We start from the raw sequence: 20268 nt of genomic DNA on the forward strand, positions 1-20268 counted from the left end.
GCCATCTTCACCGTACTTACTTATCTACGTGCATAAACCTAATCAGAAGTATCACAGGAAACATAACTTGCACTAACTGGTGGTTTTATCATCGGTCATAGCTCAATGTTCAAAAGCTGAATGAGCATGGAGACTCTCAATACTTTAAATAGACTGTTGTACATCCAGGTTAGAAAGGAAAGCATGTTTACAAGTGACAAGCATGGGCAAGCTTGTATTGCTACTGCCTACACTCTCCACAACATATGGACACCTAGAGAACGTCAGTCTCCAGAACTAAATTCAAGAGCATTGAATTAGAATGGATGCTCCATTCAACTGACTGTGGTGTAAAATGCAGTCTCCTGAGTGCAATATTGTTTTAATTTCAGTCCTTCATGCTTGATATTCACGATGAGTAACTGAAGTTCCTGATGGAGAGTCTCTTCTTCCAAACAGGTGCACATGTGATTAGACATTCCTGACACCCAATTTTTTAAGTGGAGTCTCTGGCTGTTGGAAACTCCATTATGCATGACCCCGGAGTCCCACTGTCATCTAAATGTATGGACAAGTTTTTTCACAATTTATAACACATCAGTGAATGAACTAAGGAAGACCTCACAGCCTTAAGTGTTTCAGATGGGCTCTTCACTGGTTGATAAGATCCATAACCAGACAATTCTTTTTATGCCAACCACTGGCTTTTTTTGGTACTAACCATTGTTTGAATGTGACATCAAGAAAGCTCCTATTGGCCAGGGTAGAACAAGAAAAATATATAAAACCAGAGGGTGTTTTTTCAATGGGATCATACTCCACGCTTATGCTGAATTAGCAGATTTGAACTTCTATTTGCTACATAGGCATGAGTGATGACAAAGTATCTAAAGCAGTGATATTCAGACTGAGGCAAGTCGCTCTTTAATGTGTCACTTGAAGCTCTGTGCAGCACATGATATTAAAGCATTTTATGATTTAATTATAAGCCAATGAACATAATTAACCAATCAGGATGCTTTTACTATGTTATTAACCAATTGTAGTTGATAAAATAATAATCCTTGGTCAGTCATTTTGCTGTAAATATAATTATAATATATATACATATATATAAAATGTTCTTACAGCAAAATGACTGACCAAGTATATATATAAACTAAATATTTCCCAGTCATACTATTTAAATATGAATACATAGTACTATAGTAAATGAAACAATGAATTCACTCTACCGTGGATCTTTTGGGTAATGTTGATCACTAATTTGGCTCCTGAACCTCTGAGTATCACTGATTAAAGCATCAGAGAAGACAATATTATGGACAATTAATGTGCTCTGGAAATTTTGACCATAAAGCAACTATATACTTTTAATGGACTTCTGCAGTATACTGTATTCATTGCCCTTCCGTGGCTTCTTGATCTGTGTTTTTCCTGGATTTGTGTAGCCTGGAAGGCTATAGACATTTTTTTGCTGCTTAGACTATAACAGGGTTAAAAAAAGAATTAGATAAATTCATGTAGGATAGGTCCATCAATGGCTATTAGTCGGGATAGGCAAGGCTGGTGTCCCTAACCTCTGTTTGCCAGAAGCTAAGAATATGAGACAGGGAAGGGATCACTTGATGATTACCTGTTCATTCCCTCTGGGGCACCTAGCATTGGCCCAGGGCTGGATTACCCAATTGGCAGACTAAGCACGTGCTTAGGGCACCAGCAAAAAAATTTGATATTTGATATTTCAAAAAAAGCATCGAAGTAGTCATCATGGGAAAAATCAGAACTTTGTTAGACTTCCTTACACTCCACTACACACTCTTCCTCCGTTTTTCTGTTCTCTTTTTATTACTTATCCCCACCTAAACCAGGGGGGTGTGCTACTAATGTAGATCGAAATAATGCGAGGAAATCAGATCCTGTCGTGTATAGCAATAATTTTTTGTTTTATTATTGATATATTCTTCTGAGTTATATGTACTTGATTCGTTTTTTTCTTATATACATAAAAATAGTATACATTGTGTAATTTTTTTTTTAAAGTTCAGATAACTGAGAAAAGGGGCAGATTGAAATGTAACCAACTGAGCGGAGCACAGAAACAAACTGGCAGAAGAAAAGAAACAAAATCTAGTGAAATTTTCCAAAATCTTCCAAAGCGGACATCATTTTTCAAAGCGAATCCATCAGAAGCAACATCTTCTCTCAGTAGCACAGACATCGTTCCAAAACCTGTAGGTGTTTCAGAGACTGACCCTTCTTCTATTGGTGAAACAAACACCATTCCAGAACATGTAGATGTGTCAGAGATTGTAACTGATCATCCTACTCCTGGTGGTAAAACAGACATTGTTCTAGAAGGTGTGGATGGGTCAGAGACTGAACCTGCTCATGCTGTAAATAATAGGAGAAAAGATCCTGGTATGTGGGTTGATTTATAACATTCCTCAATTTGAAAAGCCACACTGGTGAAGAAATGGCAAATCAACTACTGCATTATCTGTGCCAAGTTTACAAAATAGATTTCTCAAAGTGCAGAGGTCAATCTTATGACAACGCTGCCAACATGTCAGGGCGTTATCAAGGAATGCAGAAGAAGCTTTTAGAACAGAACAAATATGCCATATTCATACCATGTGCTCCACACTCTCTCAATCTTGTTGGTCGCAGTGCTGTTGATTGTAGTCCATTGGCAGTAAGTTTTTTCTCAACAGTCCAGTTACTTTATACATTTTTCTCTGCCTCAAAACACCAATGGGCAGTTCTTAAAACATATTTGGCCAATGATCGTGTGTTGAAATCTCTAATACTCGCTGGGAGGCACATGCAGTGGCAACAAGTGCAACTCTGGAGTCCTACTCAGAGATCGTGGATGCATTAGAAAGCATAGCTGAAGACTAATCACAAAAGGGAGAAACTATACGAGAGGCAGAAAACATTGCAAACAAGATGCGAGAACTAGACTTTGTACTCATGTTGACCATGTGGAATGAAATTTTACAACACTTTTACCACACAAGTCAAGCTCTCCAAAAAAAAAGAATCGGATTTGAAAACATGTGCAGACCTCTGTCAATCATTAGCAGACCACTTACACACTTTGAGGAATGATTTCGAAAGATTTGAAGACATATCAAAAGATATCCTACCTGACACTAATTACAAAGAAGCCTAGTCCCGCAAGCGAATCAGGAAAAAACAAGCAAATGATAGCAGTGCAACAGAAACAGCATTGAATCCTGGAGACAAATTTTGCGTATCTACTTACTACACTATAATTGATACACTTGAAGCTCATATGAAGAGGAGAGGTGAAGTGTACAAAGAAGTATCAAGTAGATTTACTTTTCGAAACGATATGGACTTATCTGACAAACAATATTCACAAGGTTCCCAAAAGCTAGTTGACTCATACCCTGTTGATTTGAACATGAATCTCTGTGGAGAAGTATGGCAGTTCCACTGTTATATGCATGCAAAATTTAATGAAATAGGAAAAATGAAATTCAGTCACATTGATCTTCATGACACAATATTGAAAGGCAGAATACAATGTGTATTTTCGAACGTAGAGATCACACTACGTATTTTTCTAACATTGATGATTACTAACTGCTCCGCAGAACGCTCTTTTTCTCAGCTGAAAAGAATAAAAAGCCTCAGAGAACAACAATGTGTCAGGACAGACCTGGTTCACTTTCCCTATTGTGCATGGAACCGGACATGTTTCGTCAAGTCAGCTTAGATGAACGTATCCATAATTTTGCAATCAGAAAATCTAGAAAGAAGCTATTTTAATTTCAGCATCCATGTAAGTTTTGCATCATTTCAAAAAATAAAATTTTATTTTATGGTATAGTATTGTTTTTATTTTGAATTACATATGGTGGGGGGGGCACCATAATCTTTTCAGTGCTTAAGGCCACTAAAGGTCTTAATCTGACCCTGCATTGGCCACTGTCTGAAGACAGGATACTGGGCTAGATGGACCTTTGGTCTGACATATTATGGCCACTCTTATGTTCTTATGTTATTGCCTTCAGAGAAAATATTATAATCAAATCAACTAACAACTGACCGTATCAACTGTTAATCAAATGAATAAATAAAATTTAAGCAATTCGCAAGTCATATCTAAACAAAAGCTGTGCTAATATGAAAACACAATTTAATATAAATATTTTTCCAGTGACACAAAGCTAAGACATGAGTGAAGTTGTAGCTATCAGACATTTCAGAAATGGCAGTTAATTTCAATTTATTTTACTGGTTGAGAAACGTTTCTGTAGTAGCTAAATTGTATTTTGCTTCTTTTCATTAATTTTTATTATGTTGTAAACAACAGAACATCAGCACTGTTTTCATATAATAGCCTATAAAATCTACAGTTTGCATGGAATGTGAATGACAAAAAATGAAGAAAAAGAATCATAATGCAATACTGAAATACTGATGTAGGCTTTTTGTTTTCTTTTTCCTCTCCAGCATTCTGTAAGCCTCCCAAGACCTCAATCAGTGACAGCTATTGATTTATCTGCATACACTGGTACAAAAAAAGTCTTTTCTTTCTTATTTTTTCCCCTTACAGTGAAACATACTCCCTTTTTCTATCTAACGTTTATTTCAAAACATTTGATAAAGATGCCCAATTGGCCATCCATTAGCAAGAGATTAACACCTTAATTAAACATAAAACTACATTAAAATAATATGAAGCATCATATCTAGACCAACAAATGCACGGATAGGAATTAAACAATTAGTTTTGGCCATAATGGAAACAAAATTAAAAAAAAATGAAATGTTTTCATTTTGATATTTATTTTAAAAAACACAAAAATGGGGTACACAAAAACCCAAAGCTAAACAAACAAAACAAAAAGTCAATCTGTTTTTCAGATTTTCCAGTTTAGTGGCAGAACAAAAAAAAAAAAGAAAAAGAAAAGAAATCAATTATCTTCGCTCCAGTAATTAATTCATAGACAAATTCACATGACAGACAACTTCTCTTTCAGAGATGTTATGGTCTGCCATTCCATAGCAATTTTATTTACTACATTTAATTTCTTGGTTATTAAAATATTTGCACCTGAGTACTCCAAATAACCTATTACTTAGGGATGAATGGCTTTCTATTACTATAAGAACTCGTACAAACCACACTATTTCTCCCAAATGAACAAATCCCAATTGTTTACAATTGGTTTAGTTTAAGGGCTGTTATGGTCAGAAAAGTGATGATGTATTACTCAACTGTGCACACTGTTCACTGTCTTACTCAACTAATTTGCTCCTTTTGAGGATTCAGAGTTCAATTTGTTAATTTTACTCCTTTTTACACCACTTTTCACAACTCATATACTGAGGAGAAAGTGAGTTAAATTCCATTACTGCTCCTGCACCACCAACAGCATTATCATCTCTGTTCCATCAGCAGAATCTTTATTATTAGTGAACTCAGACTGATAAAGAACCCAGTTTGATATTCAGATCCTAGTTCTTTTTATTTGTAAAGTGAACATAGTGGACGTAGAGTTATTGAGAGGCAATGAACACTGAATCCCACAATACCATTTTAGTCACTTTTTAGAGTATAACTGTGTTTAAGGCCTGGTCTACACTAGAAAATTAGGTTTAACTACATCAGTCAGGTTGTGAAAAATCCACACCACGAGCAGCATAGTTAAGCCATCCTAGGTCCTTGTGTACAGAGCTAGGTCGGTGGTAGAATTCTTCTATCAAGCTAGCTGTTGTCTCTTGGGGAGGTACATTACCTGTGCTGTCTGGAGAATCCCTCCCGTCAAAGTAGGTAATGTCTACACTGATATGCTATAGCAATGCATTTTAAGTGTAGACAAGTCCATAGAGACTCTAACTCAGATTTTTGTGACCCAGTTCCCCACCACAAGCTCCACTTCTAACTCTGATTGAGTGGCTTCCAGATTTCCTCTCTGCCAACAATGTCCATGCAACTCTCCCCCTCTTCTTATAGGCCACCCTTATCTCCTTACAGACCTACACAACCATCTCTGCTTCTCTGTTGGGTCCTGAACAAATCCTTTTGATGATTCCAAAATGCTAATTTCAAACCTCTGTATTATCATATATAATTTCATTTAAAGTAACTAAATGTAAATTGTTTTCAAAGATATTTTCATTAACTTATGTTTATGAACTAAATATGTGGCTGTAAAGTATACTGGGGAAAGGGTAGATTGTAATAATAAAAAGAAAAAAATACTTATTGTTGTAGTCCAACTAAATTTTATTTATAAGAGTTTTGTAGAATGTTTTATTATTGATTTTGTAAGGCTAGAGACTTTCAGTGATTAATATTTTATAGATTAGTCAATATTTTACTACATTTAAAATCTTATCTTAAAAATAAAAAACCCAAATCCTGCTTAATGCGCATAACAAATTGTTTAATCACAGTAACTAAAACCTTGATTCCTAAATATATATGTGTATGTATGTATGTATTAACTAATATTGAAGACTGAAATTAGCATTTTGGAATGTAATTTGAAACTTGAAAAGGTTGCAATTAAAATGTTTCTATTTAATCATTTTAATACCTATAAAACACACACTCCCATTAGGGAACTGAGATTTGAATTGCACAGTAAAATATATTTCCAGACAAAAAACTTTGTTAAAATGAGATTAAGATTCAGATTACATCTCAGTAATCTGAACATTAAAAAAAATAGAAAAAAATGTCAATTTTTCCCCCAAACAAGCACTATAAATCAAGAAATTCAAAGATAAGATGAAATCAAAAAATTAAAATAAAAAAACCCTCTAAACATGTTAAGGTATAGAAATGCAGTTATGGCACCTAAAGTAGCTAAAATAACTTAGAGTGGAGGAGGAAATGAAAAATGAATCTGTCTTTAAAAATTATTTAAAATAAAATCTAGGACTACAAACATTTAAATGACTTATACCTAAATGTATGGTTACCATATGATGTTTACACTTATGTTACCTACTTTCAACCTTAACTATAGCTTAAATAGGTTTTGTAGGGAATTTCTTTTTTCGCTTTAGAATTATTTAAAAAATTATGCATGAACACTGTACAAAAGAATGATATCGTTAACGGACTGAAGATAATTCATACCATTTTTAAAGTAATTTTTAAGGCCATATTCAAGTACTATGCTAGTGAAGAACAAAGTAGCCTGAATCAGCAGAAACCAATTGGAGCATAATGGTGAATCTGGCCCTTAATTAGTTAGCATACAGCTATGTAACTTTTAAGAGTGACTGGTGTTGGTCATGTAATGTACCAGTTTGAACCCTTGATAAATTTATATAGTCTTGACAGTAACTCAATTAAAATAATAAGATTGCAGCACGCAAATTAGCTTGGGAGGAGGAGTAATTGTTGGTTGAGTTTTCTGAAGCCACAATAACCCCCTTAAAAGTGACCTAAACTATTAACCTAGGCCTATGATCACAACAGATCCAACACTCAATAACAATTTAGTGTCATTACAACATAAATTTAAAAAATCATCTACGCAGCAGATTTCAATTAATTTTAACTGTATGGAAAATGTGTGAGTGAGTATATATAAAATTAAAGAAACTATGCTAAAATAACATTAAGGTTTCAAAGTCAAGCACTCATAAGTTAGGAAATGCTAGAATGTATAACTTTATCCAGACCCTGTTTGTGTATGCACTATGATAGAGTCTATAGATACATGATTCCATACTATTTATATTATATATATTATATTAATATTAATATTTATATATACTATTTATATATATATATATATATATATATATATATATATATATATATATATATATATATATAGCGGATTTAGGTTCTGTATTACTAAAACCTTTCTAACTATAAGTACATATGTACCAAAGGGCAGAATTAAGGTTGTTGGGACAACCTTAGTTCTAACATTTCCTAACTTTGGAATGCTTGACTTTGCATCCTGAATGTTTTTTTAACATAGTTTGTGTGTGATTTTTAAAAAAGAAACATTTAAAAAAATCCTTCATAAGACATCATACTGACACCAACATGGGTCACTAGCAGGGTTTAAGTCCCAGAACTGACCTCCACCACTAGAATCATGGAGCAACTGATAGCAATAGCAAATTATTATCCTCTGTGTGGACACGACACTAGTGAGGGAGAACAGACATACTTTGTCAATTGGTTTTTGCTATTTGCTGACAGCCAGTTTACCAGCTCTCCCTATAATTGGTTGATTGATTGATGGATGGATCTAGCTAGCTCTTACACACACACACACACACACACACAATATATTATAGAGGAATTTGTTACAATTTTGTAACTATGATTGTGCCTGGGTTGCCATTATAAACCCTATTTTCATACTTCCCTAACTTTTCCCATAAAGTAAGATTTTGTCTGCAAATGCTTGTGCTTAAGTTTAGGAAGGACAAGAGGACCAGAATTTGAACTCTGATAGATGTAAAAGTCGCCAGTGAAATTCCATGGATTGATGGCATTATACTGGTGTAAAACTAACGTAATGAAAACAAACCCAGTATATTTCTTCCTGTAATTACAAGCTTCTATAATTAGTAGTTTTGAAATTACAGGAACTAAACTATGAACACCTTTCAAATTTAATATTTCTTCCCCTGCTCAGAAATAAGAGAGTTTTTAGGCCTAAAGATTAGGAAGACCTGTTTGACGTAGCCAGGTGGCCAACGGAACGGGAACCCAAATGATTACTTTTCTAAATTCCTAAATGTTTAAAGCTGGTATAAATAAGCCATTTTAGTGCTTAGCCAGATTAATGCTCAAATGAATGCTCAATGATTTAATATGCATAAAACTTGTGAGTGCTAAAGCTTTACATTTGCTAGACTCTAAGATAGCTTACGTAATCAACCACTAAACTTTAAGTAGTTGTGTAAAGTTAGTAGTGTCTCCATTGCCACGAAGTTCTCCTAAACTCCCCAAGATCCCTAGCATACTTGGTGTGTCAAAATTCTCAGTACAACTTCTCTCCTACCAACCATAATGTACACAAGAGGGGGCAGTCACTGATATTTCTCACGTGCAAAGATCAGGAACTCTGCAGGAGAGGAAAGCATCAGACATTCCCCTCTCCTAGATAGTTTCTAAGATCTGCAAGAGAGATGAGTGTGTTTTACCTATTGGAAAGTTGTTACAACCCGTGGCTAGAAGTTTAAAAGAAGAGTAAACTGGGCTTAAAGACCAAGCTTACAAGATTCAAATTCTGTCAGTCAAAAGCAGCCAGGGATGGATTAAAGTAAGCCAGAGCTCTAGGAATATCACACCACAGGGTCTGCCTGTGGCCCTGCACCCACACTATGGTGATGCTGAGGGAACCCTCCCATCCCAGAGAGACAGAGGCAGCAGCAGCATGGAGCGCTCTTCCTCTTGGGAGTAGCGAGGGTGTAAAGAAAGGGTCTTTCTTCTTTCACTAGAAACATGGGGTGACAGCAGAGGTCCACGCAGTATCGCACTGACAGGGCCTGCTGCACACAATATCCTCTGTTGAGGTGGTGCTGATAGGGCCCCATGCAGGAATGAGTTTTGAAGTTAACACTGAAAGGCATGAGTGAGTTCACACCTGTAGTTTCAGGCTGTCTGCAGACTCAGGCAATTGTTACTACATTGTATATGTGTAGTACACATTTAGAATCTTTTCTTCATAACCATGAGGCCTAAAAGCTCACTTTTTTCTTTTTAAATAAAAGCTCAGATTCTAGTGTAATCTAGTCATTCTAGGAGCTGGGGCCCTAGTCACAGACCTACAGTGCCTATGCCTTAATCCAGCCCTGAGGACTATAGCGGCTGCCTCCCCTACATCCTATAGCACAGTTCTATTTTTGGATTGCTATCAGGAACAGAGGACAGGAATAGGAATGGCTGAAGAAGTGAAAATGTAGAAGGAGAATTGTGAAAACCCATGGGTCAGCTATGAGAAAAGCTGCTGAGGTGCTGTGCTATGGTGATAAAACACTTCCAACGTTTACTTGGAGGGAACAGTTTGGGTGCCAAAACAGTTTCAGTCGCTTCTCTGACCTCTGTGGGCACCATTTAATCTACTAGCCAGATCCCAGAGCAGAAGATTCTTTCTGTGTGTGAGAGAAACCCCCCATCCCCCAAAAAACAACAACCCTACTTTTCTATCTTGCCTCATAAAAGTGGAATTAGAAAACACACATTAATATTTACTGAATTAAAGTTTTCTACTAAACATTCACAATAAAACTATTTCCCAATTTTAAAATTAAGTTGCTAAAGGAAAATAATAATAAAGAATACAATTCACCAACTCTTTGTGTATCCAATGAAAAATAACCAAATTAGGGATTTACAAAACCTCACTACCCCTTGAATTATTAAATCATAATTTGCTTTGCAGAAATTCAGTTTTAAGTTCTCAGTCTTGGTTAATACTACAAACATTATTGTCATTTTTTAATTTAGATCTTTACACAAAAAAGTATAAATCACAATTGACTGTTCAGTGTTGTAACAGTAAGAAGTGTCCTGGTCCACCAAAAGCCACATCCCACATTAGTCTCAGAAAACTTTCTTGTATGCATTTTCCAACATCCTCAAGAGAGGGCTCACCTTCTGTGGAACGGATACTCAGAGACCTGAGTTCTGTAGGAAGAGCTCAGAGTGAATGGTGAGAGTAAAATAATTTTGAAGGTAGCACATTAGGGATATTCCTCTCTCTCTCTCTCTCTCTCTCTCTCTCTCTCTCTTTTCTGCAAATCTCCTATGATCCACAGATGGGAAATTCAACTCATATGGACCTTAGAACATGAATATGAGTGAGTGTCCACTAGGGTTCATAACCTCCCAACAAACCTTAGGTAGCGCTCTCACTTGATCCTTTCCAACTCCTCTGTAGGAATTAGGCAGTCCCTAGATTCTCAGACAAACTCTATGATGCTTGTAGGATGACACCAATACCCCCAAAATGGTGTGTGTGCTTTGGAGGCCAACTTACTCCCTTCCAAAAGATTGGGAAGGCTTTATCTTCAACACACCAAGGCAGTGCTGTAAGCCTTTCATCAAGGCAATTTAGCCATGTTGGGAGGACTGTTAAGTGTGAAACCTACCAATTAATTTGACATCTGCTGGAAGGATGAAGTACTCTCAGTCCCATACTTCCCTTCTCTACTGGTCTTGCTGTGTTTGCACATGTTCCCCTTCTGCACGTCTTTGCAGCCCTCAGTTCTGCATCCAATACTCTCTTCCACAATGGACTTCCCAAGCTCCATCTTGTTCCCAGACCATGTCCCAGACCTCTTGGAGATGTGAGGTGGTCAGAAAGAAGTGTGTCCTTTAGGAAGGTCTGCCAGAAGTAGCACGGGTGCATGCTAGCAGGGATTGGATAGGCAACTGATCAGGGAGGCATTCCCCTCCTCAACTAAAGTCACTAAACTTAATTTTTTTCTCTCCTACTTTCCTTTCTCAGGACAGAATCTCACAAAAAAAATAGAAGATTTTTGTTCATTGGTGAACATCTCTTTTTAAATATCTCCTAATTTATAAATGTCAAGTACGATTAACCTGAATTCTGGTGGAAATGCTCTAATTTCCACTGACAGGCACCCCACGTGATTTATTTAAACTTTGAGGCCTATCTCCATGAAGAGCTATAAACTCCATTAAGCTACAGACTTATTCATTTTTTAAAATGAAAACAAACATCTCTAGCAATCATCTGGCTCCTCATTTTAAGTCTATAAGAGATGATGTGCTACCATGACACTTTTATTTAAAATGTTAATAAAATTTTTAAAGTAAGAATTTAATGAACTAATCTCTGACCCTCTGTGCTCGATCTCGTTTCCTAAGTTTTATCTTTCTCCTCCTCATCATTGTTTTCACTATAAAATGACAAAAAAAGAAGACATTATTGAAATATGGACAACCTAAATATGGATGGAGTGCAAAAATCTTCTATTTTCTTTAATTCTGGAAGAAAAATTCTACTCTCAGTATTACCTGATCCCACCACCAACTCTCATCTCTTCCTCGGTCCTGCTGGCATCTCCTTGGCTCTTTGACCCCCACAGCCTATGCAACATATGTCATGTAGCACAGGCCCCTTTTGCCTATGCCTTATTAACCAAGACAAAATTGCGGGGGGGAGGTTATGTTCCAAAACCTCTTTTGCCTCCTGTGCCTCTTACTAGGATAACAGGTGCCTTTTCTCCTTGGGGTGAACTTTCCACACATACAACCACAGATTTAGAAACAGAGAGAAAATGGATAAAGTGAGAAAAAGAAATGGTTTGCCTAACATACTTAAATTTACACTTTACATAAGATAAACTAGACAAGGCAATCTCAGTTTAAGTTACTGAAAGGAAAGAAATGCTTGCATGTTCCAAAAAATACTTTTATGCTCTGACCCTAGTGTCAGACTTCTAACCTCCATACTGTTCCGAGGGGGGAGAGAGAGTCCTCCCTTTGCAATCGTCTAAGTTTTCCCACCCTTCCACCCCCCATTTTGGGTATGGCCTTTCTGAACCCATCTCCCATCATCTAGGGTAGACACTCCCGGGAGCCATCTCCCATCATCGAAGTTTCCCCAGTTACCTATACATAAAATTGAGTTTTACACTTATTGATTCTCTAAGGCTTTGCCTAGGCAAAGGCGAACATGTGGCCAAGAGAGGATACAACCATCTTTGATAGCTGCCTCTGAAAAGCTTAACAACCCTACATCCAAAAGAACGTAGTTCAGTGACTCTTACTTGTGCCTGGCAAATAGAGTACTTTCTGATTGGCCATATCCATTACTCATTGAGGAAAGTAGTTTTACCTGACTGGGTGGAGTTTTGCTAAAGCTTATTTTCGGCCCCTCAACTCTCTTGGTTATTAAATATTACTTTATTAATAGACATATTCAGTCTGTCACACTGAGCTCTAGAGCTAACCTATCCCTTTTTTAGGCCAGTATTTCATGTTTGAAGATTTTAGAGTAAGATCTTTGGGCAGAATCAGGCTTTATTATAGAAACTAATGTTATCTTTAACAATGGAAAAAATACTGCCTCTCCTTAATAATTTTCTTCCTAGAGACGATGTAATTATGTATACCAAAAGGCAGCAAACCATTTGTGACAACAGAGCTTTAAGGGTAACATTTCTATGTTAATAAATAAAATGCATTAAAAAACTATTGCTTAATTCAACCAAGAAAAAAAAAGTCTTACTATTGAATAATGTATTTGGACTATTAAGAAAACTCAGTCCCTATTTAGAATTTTTGCTTTCTTTTGATAAAAGGCATTTTTCACAGATATGAATTGCTGCACATTTGCATGTATTAAAAGAATGCCAAAGAGGCTTTTCTAAGCCATGGAAGGAATACAGAAGATTGGCAGGAGTAGGGATTTTGCCCTGCAGGATTCATGTTGGCAGCCAACATCTACAACAAATTCAGTGTTCATGAGGAGTAATCTAACAAAATATATGGGTTGGCAAAAACAGAGGAAATAATGAAGAAATACAGAAATAGAAACTTACCTTTTTTATCTTGTCTAAATTTGGTTAATACAGAAGGGGGAAGAATACTGTTTTCTTTTCAGGAATATCATTTAGTATTCTGCTTAATGATGCAAACAAATTCTCATTCTGATTCTTAAAATACTTACAAAAAAGCAAAATATGTAGCTTTGTCATCTTGCAATGCATAATATTCTTCACATTTAGATTACAAAAGTTTTTTTTCCCAATTAGTATAATACACCTTTAATTAAAAATAAGAAATGTCAAAAATTGCATGTTTACAGCTGTTTGACCAACCTTTATGTCTATGAAATCCATCCATGTCAGCAAACTCAATATGATTTTCATCAGCCCAGTAGAGTCTACTATTGACATAATCTATTGTAAGAGCCATAGGTCTGGAGATCTGTGTTTCTATGACAACAGTTTGACTGGTGCCATCCATACCAACACGGCCAATGTGAGGATACTCACAGCAATCAATCCAGTACAAATATCTAGGAAAACAAAATCAATAACTGTTTTATTTACAGCTGCCAAGGCACTAACACATAGCAGCTAATGTTTTAAAATGTATTTGGTTGGCTTTAAATACTATCCAGGAATTATTCCATAGTGCTTTCATGCTCCAAGTTTAGCCCTTTTGAGAGGTTTTTATTTTTCAAAGAAAATTTTACAACTTCACAGCTTGAAGTATAATATTTAGGTGTATGAGTTGCCATGATAGAGATATTGATGCAGTTTTGCATCTGTACTTAAAGCACTAAAGGAAAAGCTCAAAATGGGCTATATATTTCTAGATTGATTTAGGATTGCCACCCTTAAATTCTGAAGTATCATCATGATTTTGCTAAGCTAGTCTCAGGTCCTGCAATAATGGCAATAATGTTATTGCCAAAAGAATTTCAGGTAGGTAAAATATCATAATACTGTATTACAATGCCAATTTTTTATATTTTATACTCTAATTTCACCGATCACAGCATTATGATGAAAATGACATCCTTTCATAATGGGCAAACTCCAAAACATAGCAAGGATGGCACACTTGCCAAGATTAAAAGAGGAGAGAGTATTGATGGAGGAATGTATGTTTCTTAATTGGCTGAAAATGAGGGAATATCACATTGAGTGGGGATTTTGTTTTTCCTTTCTTTTTCTGTTGATTGTGAATACTCAGCAAAAATGCCTGGCACATGTTACACTTAAAGATGTTTTGTTGGTATACTAATATAATTTATCTTTCATGAGCTATTGACCCACACAGAGGGTGAGAAAAAAAATGTAGTAATAAGATTGTGGACTCTAAAATGGGGATTTGAGTACAGGGGGGTCTATTGTATTGTTTACTTATTTCAAACTCATGGCATATGTAGCTGTCTCTTCTCTTCTGTAGGCTGCAAACACCTGACCTTTACATCTGGATTATCAGAGGGTCATTACCTAAGAATGATTTGGAGGAAAGCAGGAAAGGTTGATTATTTCAGTTTATTTGCCTTATCTTTTAGTATTAATACACCCATATTAACTTGGTATGAGTGGGCTCTTCCATAAGAGACTGAAATGGGCTCAAGTATCCTGCCCCCAAGGCTTTTAGCAAGTAATCATGTTGTGGGTAGTGATACACATGGTCACAAGGGAAAATCATGGGAACACTGCCTGCTAGGAAATTAGTGGAGCACATTATCATTAAATGACAGGAAAAAAATGAGTTACAAGCATAGCTAAGCTTGTTGGGATGGATGAGAAAAGCTATCCTTGCTCAGAGGCCGTTTTTGTTGGCATATAAAAGAGAGAGACAGAAAACCCTCTTCTTCCTTCTCTAATTAGAAGTTAGACAAGTTGTGATGTAACACTAAATTCTTCCTCCTTCACTTCTCTGTCTTTCACACAGAGACAAAAACATCCTCTCTATACAAGCAGAAGTGTCCTCATCCATTCCCACAAGATGAACTACATCTTTGGGTACAAATAGATCACACAGCACCAAACCTAGTGTATTCTTTCTCTTCCTATGTGCTCTCTCTTTTGCACATAATCAGAGTTCCTTTCTATATATTGATTTGTATTTTTGACTTCCATATATTTAAACAGTTTGGTTTTACAGCACAACCTTCTTAAAACATCACAAGAAATCAATGCTGAAAACCCAGCACCAAACAAATAAAGATGTTAATGTCTGGTTCGACTTTGAAGAGTGACTGTGAAACAAGCATGGGATTCTGTATTTACTGGTCTTCAGTGATTTTCAGAGTAAATTTATTAAATTTATAATTCTTTTTCATTTCCACATTATTGGACTTCAGCACTCAGAGCAAGATTCACTAAAGGACTTAGGCGTCTGACACTTTAGGTGCCTAAATCCCAGAATCAGTCCCCAGTAGGATTCAGAAAACATGAAATTCATAAAACCATCATTCAGCTGCATCCTATGAGCACCTAACTCTCTCAGTGCCTGAATTTTTGCAATAAAAGTTCCCTAAGCATCTACGATTCTGAACTTGGCTCTGACACTTCCCAGGTGAGAGCCCTAGCCACAGGGCTATGGGATATTCTGATGTGGGGTTTCCAAAGTGTCTTCTATTGAAGCTGTTCCACTGTTGATAAATAATTTTAAGAAGTCACTGGAGCAGGGAAAGTGGGTCTTCCATGTCCCAGGTGAGTACTCTAACCAACTGGCTACAAATTCATTCTCCTGCTTGCTCTCTCTGGACCCATGATGAACCTGTTTCACTGTGGAAAATGACAGAAACATTGGGCCAGAGAGAGAGAGCCCAAATTTCTTTATGACTCTAGTCCTCAGGAGAGTAAGGATACGTCTACACTTCAAGATGGAGGGGGGGATGATTCCCAGCTTGAAGAGACATATCCACACTAGCTCTCATTGAGCTAGTGCTCTAAAAATAGAGAATAGCTGCAGCAGCATTGCAAGTGGCAGGAGGGGTTAGCCGTCTCCAGTACATGCCTGTGGTCTCAGACTGGCACATACTCAAGATGTCCAGCTGCACTCACCCTACTGCAGCTTCACTTTGGCTCTCATTGAGCTATCATGATAGAGTGAGTATGTTTCCTCACGTTGGTAATCACACCCCCAGATCGAAGTGTCGATATACCATCATCTCACTGAATGTCGATGAAACAAATGACTTGTCTACACTGAACAGTAATGCACACTATGGGGGTATAATTTCTAAAGCTCACTCACGCGCACTAAAGCTTCCCTAGTGGGTTTTAATGATTACATGCTAGGGAACATTTAGCGCACACCAACAGGGTCTACACAGACCAATTGATGTGCAACACTTTAGTCCACTTCTGATGTTACACCCTTGTAAGGTGCATTACCCCACCATGTAGACAAGCTAAATCACTTCAGTTCTTTTTGAAAATATTACCAGGATGACTAATTTCCTTCTCTTGCATCATCACTGGTAAGATTCTGGAGGCCACTTTATGCCCTCAGTTGCCCCTGTGTATTCCCACAGAAGGCTAGTGAGATTACCCACATGTAACAGAGGAAAGACATCATCTGAAGACAAAAGGGCAAATTCTACATTCTTTAGCACCAGTAATTAAATCCCGAGTAACTTCATTGAAGTCAATAAAGTGATTCCAGATTTACCCTAGTGTAACGCAGAGCAGATTTTAAAGACAAACACATGAGTAACCGAGACCAGAATTTGTACACAATGAGGCTGTATAGATAAAATTGATGACAGAATTTGGTCTGCAGAATATTTAATATGGGTAATGATGTTTGAGAGGAAAAACAACCCAGCTAGATTCTTGTAGCCTAACCTTAATTTGTATGAATGTCAGTTAGGGGGAAAATAAAACAAACACGATTGTTCTACTAGTAAACTGAGAAAATCTGGTAAAATGGGGTCTTCAGTGTCAGATTTTGCCACAGGGACCAAAAACCTCTGTGCGGCCCTGAGGAAGAGGTATTATGGGGGCAACAGCAAGAGTGCCCTATGCACCTGTGATCCTCATTGGTGGAATGTCTCCTAAGTGACCTTTACAAGCCAGTGCATGGCAGAATAGCTCTCAGGACTCATTAACTTGTGCTCAAGAGCAGTTTGGGCCTTGGCAATCCCAGATCCAAGGAAAACAGTTTTGCCTGCCAGTTTTGCCTGAGAAAGTATTTTTTGCCTTATTCCCCTCCTCAGTTGTATCTAGGTTTGCTCTGGCAATAATAAAATAATAATAATAACAACAACAATAATAATTGAGGACAGAGCTCTCCATGAATAGAGCTGGATGACATTTTTCAAATTTTACTTTGGGAAAACCTTAATTAATATTGCATTCTATTTTCACAAAGTTTCTTCCTAATTTTTAAATCAACCAAAAAGCTTACTAGAATGTCTCAGATTTTCAGGGGGGGGAATTGGGGAAAATGTTGTGACATTGTTTTTCTTGTTTTTGTTTTTTTCCCTTAATCAGTTCTACGTGTTTGGAATTATTTCTTTCAATGGAGAAAATATTTTTTAATTTTACATTTTTGTCCCTGTTTCTGGAAACAGTAAGTGTTAAAAATATAGCAGCAAGTATCTTTCTATGGGGACTTTCAACTGAAAGGTCCAGAAGCAAAATCTACATGTACAAGAAAGCTACTGAAATGCAGTTTCTGGTACTTTACAGAAGAAGGAAACAGAACATTGGCCCAAAGCACACTGCACAGCAATGTGAGGTGGATAGGGAATTTTGGCCACAGACTTCAGTGGAAAACCTTCTCTTATGAAAACTGTGGTAACATTTTTAATATCCCTGCTATATAGATGGACCATGATTTTTAGCATGTTACCTGAAAGGATGAACTGGACTCATCTAATACCCTTTCAATCACAATAACAACTCAATGAACTTGAAATTTGAGGGGAAAGTACACACACCAAAATCCAACCAACCAAACAAACAAAAAATAACCTGAATGATTTTGGTGATGGTTTTATATATCCAGCACCCCGAAAAGATTTATTATGTTATTAATTTCTATTGTGGCCATTGCTCCCTCAGAAATTATTGAGCCAAGTCATTCTCTAAGAGCCAAAAACTCTGAGCTCGGGTCAGAAACCTAAGTTTTAACTAGCTTACTTTTTACAGATGGTTCTGATAGATGGGCCTGGGGCTTGTATCATCAAAGACAGACAGGGAAATCAATCAAGGGATCCTGAAAATACTGGGGCTTTTGTAAAGAAGACCAGTGTCTTAACACTGCTCCATTGGGTTTCCTTTTCCTTACCCATCATGCTGACAAGGATTCCACAGCAGCCACTGCTAAATAATTCTTACCCAAAGTGGATGGGTAAGAAACATTATATACTGCCAACAGAATCAGCATTATCTTGCACTACTATATCCAAGTAGGTCTGAAGAGGGATAATGCTATGAAAACTGGCCATCTCCTGGACCCAGCACTCCCAGCAAAAGCCCCTCTTCAACTATGAATGCTGATGCTGCAGAGTTGGACAGAGAAAATTGTTTGGGATCACTACGTAAGAGCTAGGTGGTATCATCATGATCATCCTCAAGAAAAGTATACTGCTGTTCTTCCTTTGATAGCCCCCACCCCAGTAGCTTCCTTCTGTCAGTGGCATTTGAGATTATTGGAGCCTTAGGAAATAAAGATAGAAAAGAATAATTAATTTATTTCCACTAAGACACTATGAGAGCTTTATTTATCCTTATTAAGCAGAAATGTCTTAATACTCCATGATAAAGTGAGCATTACACATTTAATTCTCATCTGAAAAGGAAACAAAGCAAGCTTTCTCTATTCCGTGATTTCAGATGAAGCAGTGAATGCTACTTGCAAATTTTACTTACCTGAAGAGGGGTTCAGTTACTTCATTCCATTATTTTTATCGGATAGCCGATATTACTAAGTAATATTACTGTTAAAAATGATCTACACTGTAAACATCCATTTTAAGAGCTGAAACTGTATTACAGGAAACAATCAGACTTTTTACGACTTTTTCAACTACATTAACACTGATGTGTTAGTGGCCATTGTTTATACATATATTTATTGGTGACTTGAGTGTGCTTCCTGTTTATGAGGCAACAACTGTACACCAAGCTAAATAAACCCAGGCGGTAAATGTTATGAGGTTACAGTTATCACCTCATAAACAGGAAGCACAATGAAGTTGTTGGTACATTGCAATGTCTCACTTAGAAATTAAAATTTTCTTTTGCTATTAGCTGGGTAAAGTGAGAAGTTATTTATTAATTATTATTATTACTACTATTAGTAATAGTAGTAGTAGGTTATGGCCAGCAAGGAGTTGGTGCTTTATAGATAGGTATGACCATAAAGCCTCAGCACTGGAAAGCTTACAACCAAATATCTGACGAAGTTGTTTTTGTGTGAGAAAAATGATTTACTTCATTGATTTTTAGTCGATAATTTTGCCCACTACAAATATATCTGGGTGTATATCAATTCTCACATGGTCAGTGATTTCTGAGGGACAGTAGTCCGTCAGAATACAAAGATTTGCACAAGAGTATACTTTTAAAAAACTAACTCTCTAGCTGTGAGTTAGTCAGTGCCCATTATTCCTGTAACTCTGGTTCAGTACAGATTTAGATTGGGAAGAAAACAATAATCGTGATATTCAACCTGCATGTAGAAACCTAACATTGATGAATATGCATGCAATGAAAAATTTAACAATGTTGACATTTAAATTGTTATCTGTATGCTGCAGCATAACAAGTTATTTAAATGATGGGGCAGATCCTGCTTTTCAGAACTATTGC

General features: G+C 36.7%; 1 protein-coding gene across 1 annotated transcript in view; it reads right to left on the reverse strand.

Moving 5' to 3' along the window:
• Nucleotides 1–20268, reverse strand: part of LRP1B (LDL receptor related protein 1B) — a 1292938-nt gene that overhangs the window by 192320 nt on the left and 1080350 nt on the right. The window contains exon 60 of the mRNA XM_074967293.1: nt 13795–13994. Coding sequence (XP_074823394.1) covers nt 13795–13994 — 200 coding nt within the window. The remainder of the gene's footprint in view (nt 1–13794; nt 13995–20268) is intronic.

Source organism: Natator depressus, chromosome 11 (genome assembly GCF_965152275.1).
Source record: "Natator depressus isolate rNatDep1 chromosome 11, rNatDep2.hap1, whole genome shotgun sequence".
NCBI lineage: Eukaryota > Metazoa > Chordata > Testudines > Cheloniidae > Natator > Natator depressus.